The sequence below is a fragment of the Crocuta crocuta genome, unplaced genomic scaffold (genome assembly GCF_008692635.1).
Source record: "Crocuta crocuta isolate KB4526 unplaced genomic scaffold, BGI_CrCroc_1.0 scaffold108, whole genome shotgun sequence".
Taxonomy (NCBI): Eukaryota; Metazoa; Chordata; class Mammalia; order Carnivora; family Hyaenidae; genus Crocuta; species Crocuta crocuta.
In genome coordinates, this window is record NW_027532825.1 from 7,103,334 (window position 1) to 7,114,362 (window position 11,029).

Genomic DNA, 11,029 nt, shown 5'->3' on the forward strand with positions numbered 1-11,029 from the left:
GGGGTGGACCCGCGTGGCTGAGGTCATTGTCTTAAGGCGAACCTTCCCTTTAAAAGTCCAGTCAGGGGCCACCCCGGAGAAGCAGGGCATATTTATTAGTGACAGTTCTGCCTTTAGAAGCCCTGCTTTGGAAGAGCCCGGGCATCGCATTCTAGGCAGTAAAGAAGGACTTTGGGGGGGACAGTTGACATTGAAGCCGCAGCCACTTTCGGGACACCGACTTTCGCTCTCTGAGCAACAACAACAACAACAACAAAAAAGAGTTTTGTTCTCTGCAAAGTTACTGAGAGCCCTCTGGCAAGGGACACAACCTTGACGGAGTGCTCTCAGAGACTACCCTGAACTCTCACTCAATCCTTAAGAGGAAGAACTTTAATAGATTCTAATCCTTGGCTCAGGACCACGCTAACCTGTTGCTGAATAGAAAATACCTGTCAGAAGGGCGGCCACAGAGCCGGGGCCAAGTTATTGGGTTATTTTTACAGTTATGTGACACAGACCCTCCGCCTGCCTGCAAGCCCCTGCACGCCCAGGCACACAGATGTGTTCATGCCGTGTTACTTTCATGGTAATGCCAGGCTAAAGAATTGTTTCCCTTGCCAGATCCATTTGAAAGGAATGCCATTGTTTTGTTTGGTAGAGCATATGGCCAGTAAAGTATGTGCAGGGACTCCTAGCATTACTGTTTAAAAGTTTGCCGCAGCAGTATAAACAATTAAGGCAACACTCAGAATTTCCAATCCTGAAAACCTGTTGACTCAGATGTTCTGTTTTCAAGAAAACCATGCCAGACCGGGGCATCCTTTTCGGGGAGCAGAGAGATAGCCTGCTGGCTTCCTGGCTCCCCTCACAGGAGAAGCCCTGATGTCCTGCAAGCTTCTCCGCAGGACAGTCTCTGTCTCTCTGTCTCTCTCACCAGAAGCTTCTTTCAAAGGAAGGTCTTTCTTTCTCCAAGCTCTTTCTCGACGCAGCCCCCGAAGGGCATGATAATTATGACTTTATCTGTTGAAGCTTATTGAGGGAAAGAAAAAGTCAGGTTGGAGTTTTCAAGGGACTCACTCAGGCTTTCCTCAACCTTTCCTGATGGCAAGGTAGGAGAAGGAGAGTGGCATGGAGCCCAGTGTTGGGGTGGGGGGTGGGGGGAGGGGTTCCAGTGGTCTAGAGGTCTGCTCCCAGGGCTGACACCAAGGGACCCTGTCTCTGTTTTTATGTACCAATTACCACACATGATGGCTTTAATTGCAGGCCTTACTCAATTGGCTTTACCCGCATCGGATGACTAAGTATACCTATGACTTTGGCCACTTTTAATATACACCTGATGCTGGCAACAGCATGTGACTTAGCTGACTTGTCTAGCAAATCACTCTTTTGGCATTGAGAAATTTTGCAGTGAAAGAATTTGACCTTTTACATTCTTTCTTACTTATGGCCTTCATCTCAGTGCCGATCTTTTTCTTATTTATATAAAATCTCTCTCGCTCTTTTTTTTTTTTTTTTTTACTTTTCAGTTTTGTGCTTAGTTGAAAAGAAATTGAGTTCCTTTTTAAAAAGGTGATTCATTTGACTCACACGTTGACTCCAGCCTAAGGTTTGTAATGGAAAACTCCTCCTGGTTGAGTTTACAACTTGACTTTGGGTCAGCCGCTGGAGTCACAGAAAAGGTTTATTACACTTAACTTATTTTTCTCATCTGAGGAGTTTCACACATCAACTTCAAGTTGATTTACTATGATTTCACGGAATTAATGATGGCTATGTGGACAGTCTACTCTCCAAGTCGAGTACCATATGAGTATTTTGTTGCTGATTTTGCTCACCAGGAAAGAGCTTCATCATCTGAATATACAAAAATGTCTCGTTGCTTTTGGAATAGTTCAACCTTAGTAATATTCAAGCTATGTCAAACCGTAAGAATTTGGAGAATAGCAAAGGGTATTCATTTTTCTTTTCTTTATAAACTCTTGGGTAGCAGAGAATCCTGGCCAATAAGTGTCACCTATGCCCATGACACACGCATACCCACAGATGTATCTTTCAACCTTAAGATTCCCCGACTGGGGGGGGGGGATTCCTGTTTAATTTTTGCCCTCGGCCCTCTTTGATGGTTGAATGAGGCTGTGATGTGGCCCAGCAGCGGAGCGACTACCAAAAGCTCAAGCATCTAGAACTCTTGGAAGGGAGTTTGTCCCATTGGGCTCAGGTGGAAAGAGCCCCCATCTTTGCAAAGCTGATCCGAGCTGTTATTAACTAAGTGGTGAGGAATTGCTCTCAGGCTCTCTGACATTTATCCCAAGAAGTAAAAAAATAATTTTAATGCATGTTCCCAAAGATAGCTCACCAAGATCACTACATTCTCTGGACGGCTGGCATAGACTCCTCTGTGTTTACCTTAAGTCCGTAAAGGAAAAAAAGAAGGGATGAGTAGAGTCAAGTCAGCTCTCTCTATAACTGTCAATGAGGCTGGAATCAGTGGCCTTCTTGACTCCTATAACTTATTTGATCTTCTTGTGATCCACGACTATATCTGGTCAGTCAATGTACAATAGCAGCCTATCACTGAGTTTCCATATGCTGCCAGATTTACATTCTGGTTGTGGTAATCAAACTTAACAGTTGATAGCACTTGTTGGAGAACAGACAGAGAAAGAGAGACAAGTGAGACACCAAGAAATGGAAAATGCTCACTAAGCCCAGGTGTTGTTGAAAGTAACCCTTAAATCTCCCTTCTTGGAGGATGCCGGTTACAGAAGATTTGAATTCGAAATAGACACTTCCCAAATAGGGATCTAAGAAGGCTTGCTTGGATGACTCTTTTCCCCCAGCCCAAGAAAGCCATCTCCAGGTGGAGTTGACTCTCACCGGTTCGTGCCAATCTAATGAACTTCCCTGTGAATTACCAGTCACCGAAGGGTGCCTTTAGGGGTTACACGCTTTCTTCTCCCAATAATGGGCAATGATTCGCCACAAGAGGGCGCATTCCAAAGACTTTTGCTCCTTCCCATTTAATCTGGGGAAAGGAAATTTCACCTCCTGGAAGCCCCATTCTGCAGCGCCCAAACCTTGGTGATTGTGAATTGCCCCCTGCTTCTTCTCGTCCTCCAGAAAACGGTTAGGATTTTATGGGATGGGAGAAACATGACTACCTGTGTGTGATACAGTAAATGAGAAGAAAAGAAATGAGAATTCTAGTGATACATGTGAACATTCCCGAGCTCTATGGAAGACAGAGGAATGATACGTTTCAGAAGCACAGCGTGGAGAAATGTGACCATGAATCATCAGCAGTACTGATCTGCTCACACATCTCTCCCGAAGACGGCTGGCTGCCTGGGCTTTTACAAAAACGCCTCCCGGCTCCCCTCATTTCATTGCCTAGTTTGCCTGTCTTATCGACGCTTTTCACCAGCGACAAATGACAAGTGACTTCCAACAGGGAGCAAAGGGCTGTTTGCTGAATGCCTCGTGAAAAACTAGGCGCAGCTCTGGGGGATGCGTTTGTTTCTGAAGTGAGAGTGTGCAGCGAGATGGTGGGGGAAAGACCAGAAGCAAGATGCCTAGTGGTTTGGGGCCTGTGACGTAGGTGGATCGGAGTTGGGGCGGGGAGCGGTCAGAGGGCAGAAAGTTGGCTTTCCTATTTGGAGACCTGGGAGTAATACCTTCCCAGGCACTTTTTGTGAAAACATATTATTTGCCTTGGCCCCTCGTCTGCCAAACTGTACTCGAGCATGAGCTGTAGATCAGAATTCCTCATACTCGACTGGTTCCTAGATCCCAAACCCAAAGTGTAAAAGTTCGCAGGAACTTTGGAAGACGTCTCTGAAATGTCTGTGGGTTGAATCTTAAGAATTTTTTTTCTACTTCTTTTAGGAGCCTGAAGCCCCTTACTCTCTCTATTTCATCACTATTTGAATGGGAGACACACAAATGTGGCCGAGCATTCACAATTCAGTAGCACATCCTAAGAAAAAAATTTTAAGGCTAAAAAAAAAAATCAATCCAGATAATTTATGACCAACCTGTAGTTCTGCTACAGGTAAGACCCTCTGTGGCAGGTTCAAGGAGGCATAACCCTTAAGACCCTACTTGCCGCCGTCTGCAGAAACCCCTGGAAACAGCCCAAATGCAAAGTTAGTGCTTCAGAGAACACACATGCTGTAAGCGGTAGCTCCGTCTGCTCGTACCAGTGACTATACCATATCTAGGCACAGTGAAACCTGGGTGAAGAATGGAAAATTAAAGTAACAGTCGCATTTTACAAGGAGGCTTCCACGCCCCCGCCCCCCCCATGGCTAGTTTAAATCTATAAAGATTTTCCACATTCACACTTGAGACATAATTATTACCCATAGGTACAAGGGAGCAGACTTTGGGCAGGACCCTGGTGAGGAAAACAAAGCAGACCACAAATGAAATGCTGTGTGTGTGTGTGTGTGTGTGTGTGTGTGTGTGTTGCCTGTATTGCTTATTTCATGAGAAATGTTCATCTGCCTACGGATCTGAGGTGCGGGGCTTGAGGGGGAGCAGAATTTTGAGTCCTGGTGTGGGGGAAGGGAATAACGAGAGGTTTGGCTGCTTAACCCCTGGCAGGCCTGCTTTCGTGGTTGAGTTATTAAACCACATTTGAAAAATCCTGAAAGCGAAGGAAAAGGTGCTTTCAGGTGCCCTGACTTCTAGCTTCCGGTCTTTCCTGGGTCCAATCCCTCATTCCCCGGCAACATTTCAAAGGTCTTCCCTGTAAGGTGTGATTTTTCAGCCTCCTAGTCATTTTTATGCACCTTTCTCTCTCCCTTTGCTATGTGTCCCCCGGGCTCATAGAGGTTTAAGTGATGAAATATTATCACCCACATGGGTTTGCGTGGGACTTTCTTAGTGAATTACTCAGGCAGAGCAGGCTGTGATACAAGCCTTGCTCACGAGCCTCGGGAGGGAAAAAATAGCACGGGGGATGAAAAGAATATTATCAGAGAGTAGGTAATGAAAGGTTAGCAAAGCCACCAGCTATATCTAGTTAGATAGGTAATAATGCAGGAACCCAGCGCACACCTGTATAAGCTAATGCTGTACCTGCTCCCAAAGCATTGTGGGAAGGCTTCCATTTCAGGATTTGATGCGGGAGCTATTTAAGTCAAACCTGAAAGTGATTAGTAATTGATCCTAAACACCTCAGCCTCAGGCAGCCTGCTTCCGTTGTTTTCAAATTGTTATGCGTAGAGATTTGAAGATTGGAGCATCCTAAAAGCATCACTGCAGAATAACAATCTCTCTTAGGTAAAATACAGATAAAGGGAATATAATCAAGTCACTAGTTATATATTTTTCATACCTAAGAAATTTGAGGGTTGTAATATCTTTCTGAAAGCTACAGCCTTGATAAATATTAATCATCTCAGCTTCTAGCTGTCTCATTCTCTCCACCCCCTTCTGCAATGAACGCTAAATGTAAAAGAAAGAAAAAATATTGCACTCCTTAATAAGTCAAATACAATAGAACTTTTAAAATGTACCTGCATATAAGGTAGACATTAGGAAGACTTGCATCTCTCTGTTCCCCCTGTTCTCCTGAGCATTATGGCAACAGCATTTTCATGCAATTGGATCTGTTTTATTTTTTTGCCCTGATAAAATATCATGCAATATACAAATAGCAGTTCCAGAAATGGACACCGGGAGAAGGAGGCGACAGGCATGTCAATTAGTAGGGGGAAAATCCAAATGTCAGAAATATGGGGGAGAGATCCAGCACGCAGGCAATGGAGGCAAATACAGGGAACAGCCTTTCAGCTCAGATAATTAAACCAACGCAGAGATCAGTGCTGTGCCTCCCCACGGTACGCAGGCGATGCCATGCAGTTAATTATCAGCCAGGACCAGGTTGAAAGTCATTTTATGATGCCTCTCTGATCCTAATATAACAGCACCTGACAGATTGAGCCCCCTCTAATGAGTACTCTCTTTGTATGATCCTCTCTCAGGAACACTAAATCATTTGCTTCCAAGTACAGCTGCCTGTGAAGAAGGGGAGGGGCTATATCCTGCCTTAGAAACCTGCTCCTGTGAACCGAGGGGCTCTCCTCTTGGCTGTTACTGGAAGCCAGTGACCTACAAAGGCAATTTGCGTGTGCTGTCGTGGCTCCAATCACGTGGGCCAGTGAGCCCACCCCCCCCCCATCCCCAGCATCCCAGGGCTCCCCTGGCCTCTGTTCATGGGAAGTCCGACGTGTGCTGGTCCGCACTGCCGTCCGGACCCCCTGGTTACCCGAGGACCGGCGTCCTTCACCCCGGCCCCTCCTGTCGAGCACAGGTGAAAGCCCGGTGGAGGCTGTGGGAATAAGTTACCTGAAACCCAGAGAGCTTTCCCATCCCGAGGACGAGTCAGATTCTCCAGTTTCACACTCTTTCCTAGAAAAACAAAACACAACCTTGTGCCCTCTGGCTTCTCTAATTTAGCAGCTACTATCTCTCGGTCTTTAGGGTGGCGCCCTGCGCAGTTTAAGGTTTCAGGAGCTGGCCTGCGTAGAGGCGGCCGGGAGAACAGCAGGTGGCTTGTCACTGTTCTCTGTGGGGCGGGGTGGAGGTGCCCACGCTGGAGGGAGCCTGCACCCTCCTTCAGGCCGCCTCTCAGAGGCTTGGGTGGCTTCCGGAAGGACCCTACCACTTGGAATCTGCTGCCGATTGTCTTTTTAAATTTAAATCATGTAGCTCTCCTTCCTAGAGTCTTCTCTTCCGCTTTCTTGAAACTAAACAAACAGCAACAGAAAAACCCGCCAGTTTGTAGCAAAGGGGCGTACCGCATTCACGTTTCGAAAAGAAATATGCCCCCTAAAAAAAGACAGTCCCCCCTTCTTCCAACTGCTCTCCGCTCTGGTGATCTAATCGTAAACCTAGCTTTATTATTCATTTCAACTCCTGCCAGAGACCCAAGGCTGGAGGCAAGGGGACCCCCCCCCACCCACCCCATCACCCCCCCACACACACCACTGTGGCCAGGGTCCNAAGATGCCAGAGAATCTTTTGTATACATATGTAGCCTTTCCTGGCCCTGGCCTCAGTGAATTTACCACTATCAGAATCGCAGTGTGCAGAGTGTGTTAAATTAAGAACAGAATCTACAGTGCGCAATGCACAGAAAAGCCTGCCTTCTGCTGCAGAGAAATTGAACCAGTGCCGAAAATTTATAGTACCGTAAACATCTCAGGGCTGAGAGTGATAAGTATGGCTGGATTTCCGTTAGCTATAGAAATCCAGGCAGGGAGACCCTCCTGGGGACTCGCGAGTTCTAAGATGAACTTCCCCTAACGCTGTTCTCAGATTTGTGTACGAGATGCGTGTCCGTGGGACTGTCATAAGCAGGTACATGCGGGAGGCGGCCATGGAAAGAGGGTATGCTTCATATACCACCAAGTGCTAAAAGTGGAAGTGAAGGAAGGTGTTTCATCAACCAGAGAATTCCAGTCTGGACACCTGCTCCTTACAGTAAATGTAGTTACATTGTACAGACAGACAGGTGCTTATGGAAAGCGAAGGGAATAGTGTAAACCAGGTAAGAACTGAATGCTCTCTAAATCCAGTTACCTTGCCACTGTGCGGATGGCCTCTCTGTTAGTAGCAGTTGCTGTAATTGGGGCTCATTAAGCTGCATTCAGAGGAGAAGGAGGCAGAAATGGGGCACACAGCAGTAGGGGGTAGGTCTCCTAATCTAAGATAACTCAACGCTAAGGATGCCTCCATTTGTTAATAAGGAATCAAGTGATTGCCTACTTCCTGGTAAATGCTGGACCATGACAGTGAACAAGACGGATAGGATCTCAGACCTGGGGCGTCCTGAATCAGACTGGCAGGAGGGTCAGGGAAGCGGTGTGGTCTCAACTGAAAACCGGAACCTTATCAAGGGCAGCCACTGAGGATGATGTGTTGGGAGCTGGAGAATTCTAGACGAGCGAGGGTCTAGAATCTCACCGCCTGGAGGTGAGAGAGCGCATGGGATGCTTCTGACCTCAGACACTGTGTGGCTGCCCCTTAGAGGTCGGGGCGCTGGAGGGAGCTGAGGTTGAGGCACAGCCCGGAGGCCTGGGCGGTTCCTGTTTTATACCTGCTGGATGGTGAGATGATTGGAAAGGGGCCTGGCTCCCTACTGGAGAGCCAGAGGCAAGAAAAGGCTGTTGCGGTGACCCAGCAAAAAATGATGGAAGCGTAGGGCAGGTTGTGGTGAGGGGGGAGGAGCCTAGCTCGGTGGGCACTTTTGTGTGTGTGTGTGTATGTGGGGGGGGTGGTTTGCTTATTTGTGTGGGAGCAGCACCACTTCCACAGCTTGCTAGAGCTCACAGTGTGCTTCATCTACGTGATCCCATTTGGTCCTTCCAAACCTGAGGCGTGATGGGTCGAATGTCATTATGCCATTCCCATTTTATAGAAGGTGAAACTGAGATTTAACAGCTAGTGAACAGGTACAGACTTCCAGGCTTGCGGACGCTGATTGAGACCTTAGGCTCTCTTCTTTCTGGAGCAGGAGTTGACACACTTTCTCTGGAAAGGGCCAGAGGGCAGAGATTTTAAGTTCTGTGGGCCAGCCTGTGTTGTGGCTGGTGATCTAGTGCAAAAGCAGCCCGAGACAGCCTATAAAGAAATGAGTGTCGCTGTGGTCCTGCTGAACTTTATTACAGGCGCTGAAGTGTCAATTTCATATAATTTTCACATGTCACCAACACACTGTTTTCCTTCAACCATTTAAGAATGTCAAAAGCGTTCTTACAGCCGGCCGGGCCATACTTCTCTGACCCCCGTTGGAGATGGCCTGTCCCAGAGACCCCGTGCTTGCCTGAAATTGTGACTGGTGAGCAACATCACAACTAACAGCATGTCCCTGCTCTCTCTTGTGCTGTGTTTCGTCTGCAGGCACAGCCAGGAAAACGCTGCACTTTGAGATTTCCAAAGAAGGCAGTGACCTGTCGGTGGTGGAGCGTGCAGAAGTCTGGCTCTTCCTCAAAGTCCCCAAGGCCAACAGGACCAGGACCAAAGTCACCATCCAGCTCTTGCAGAAGCAACCCCAGGGCGGCGTGGACGCAGGGGAGGAGGCGGAGGAAGCGGGCTTCACGGAGGAGAGGAACGAGGTGTTGATATCGGAGAAGGTGGTGGACGCGCGGAAGAGCACCTGGCACATCTTCCCGGTCTCCAGCAGCATCCAGCGGTTGCTGGACCAGGGCAGGAGCTCGCTGGACGTTCGGATCGCCTGTGAGCAATGCCACGAGACAGGCGCCAGCCTCGTGCTCCTGGGCAAGAAGAAGAAGAAGGAGGAGGAGGGGGAAGGGAAGAGGAAGGACGGAGGAGACGCGGGGGCAGACGACGACAAGGAGCAGTCCCACAGACCTTTCCTCATGCTGCAGGCCCGCCAGTCTGAAGACCACCCTCATCGGCGGCGGAGGCGGGGCCTGGAGTGTGACGGCAAGGTCAACATCTGCTGTAAGAAACAGTTCTTTGTTAGTTTCAAGGACATTGGCTGGAATGACTGGATCATCGCTCCCTCCGGCTATCACGCCAACTACTGCGAGGGTGAGTGCCCGAGCCACATAGCAGGCACATCTGGGTCCTCGCTCTCTTTCCACTCGACCGTCATCAACCACTACCGCATGCGGGGCCACAGCCCCTTCGCCAACCTCAAGTCGTGCTGTGTGCCCACCAAGCTGAGACCCATGTCCATGCTGTACTATGATGATGGGCAGAACATCATCAAAAAGGACATTCAGAACATGATAGTGGAGGAGTGTGGGTGCTCATAGAGCGCCCAGCCCAGGGGGGACGGGAGCCAGAGTTGTCCAGAGAAGACAGTGGCAACACGAAGAAATGTTTAAGGTTTCGGAGTTAAACAAGCAGAAAAAAATATATAGAAATTAAAAAAAAAAAAATAAACTAAAAACAAAACCTGAAACAGATGAAGGAAGATGTGGAAAAATTCCTTAGCCAGGGCTCAGAGATGAAGCGGTGAACGAGATGGAAATTGGGAGGGTAAGGGAGAAAGGCGTGCCCTTCATTTCTTCCGATATCTATCAAAGTGATGACATCCGTTGCTTACACGGGAGTATCATCCCCTCCTTTTCGGTCCCCCTTCAGTGCGAGCCTCGAAGTCGACTTGTCTGGTCCGCAGAAATGCGGGCTAGCACAACCCAAATAGCATCTAGAAAGCCATGAGTTTGAAAGAGCCAGTGACAGGCACTTTCCCATCCAGTTACCCAGGTTGTAAGGTATGTCTGTGTGACCCTCTCTCTGTGTATATCAGCCCGTGCACACATGCACACAGACACGCACACCGCAGACACACACACACACACATACACACACACACACAGACGCATTTCTACATGACCCATGCACACACATGTACTGATAAGAGAACTATAGTGTGCAGGTGGCACACTTCCTTTCCCGCAGCAGTTTTGCAACAAAGCAAAACAAAACAAAACAAAATCCAACCTAAAAAAAAAAAAACAAAAAACACAAATTGAGAACAAGAATGGAAGAGAGAAAAATCAAGGAACAAAGAATACCAAGTCACATTTCGTTAAGGTGCTTATGATCTTAGAACTATGCAACCTAATAGGTTTGAAACTGTTTACCTGAGAGAGAACAAAAAGAGAGACTTTTTTGTATTGGAAGTAACCTGATTAATTTTTATTTTCTTCAAGGAGAGATACTTGAAAGGAATATGTTTGTCCATCTGTTGGATCCAAACATTTCTATATTTTGTAAATGTTGTTTTTTTTTTATCGTTTACTATTTGCACTACAATGGTGTTTGACCTGTCTAATCCCTTATTTAACAAGTATTTTCTGTGGGTGGGGGTGGGGGGGTTAAGAGCTGCACTTAATGTGAGCTATAAAAGAACTGCTACAGCACACAAAATAGCTATTTTTATTATTATAATTATAATTATTATTATTATTTTGTACCTTAAAAAAATAGACACATACACCAAAGACATTTGTGTGAGCCTTTAAACAGTCTGTCTGTGGTTGGTATCATTCACCATCAGTGA

General features: G+C 47.3%; 1 protein-coding gene and 1 long non-coding RNA gene across 3 annotated transcripts in view; one reads left to right on the top strand and one right to left on the bottom strand.

The window, feature by feature from the left end:
• LOC144245801 (uncharacterized) overlaps positions 1-5,568 on the bottom strand; it is a 9,205-nt gene extending 3,637 nt beyond the window's left edge. The window contains exon 1 of the long non-coding RNA XR_013339427.1: positions 5,508-5,568. This is a non-coding gene — a long non-coding RNA (uncharacterized LOC144245801). The remainder of the gene's footprint in view (positions 1-5,507) is intronic.
• The window catches only part of INHBA (inhibin subunit beta A), a 13,503-nt gene extending 3,008 nt beyond the window's left edge, over positions 1-10,495 (top strand). For both annotated transcript variants that reach the window (XM_077781146.1, XM_077781145.1), the window contains one exon: positions 8,896-10,495. In XM_077781146.1, the coding sequence (XP_077637272.1) occupies positions 8,896-9,776 (881 nt within the window). In that variant the 3' untranslated portion in view covers positions 9,777-10,495. The remainder of the gene's footprint in view (positions 1-8,895) is intronic.
• Positions 10,496-11,029: the final 534 nt, after the last annotated feature.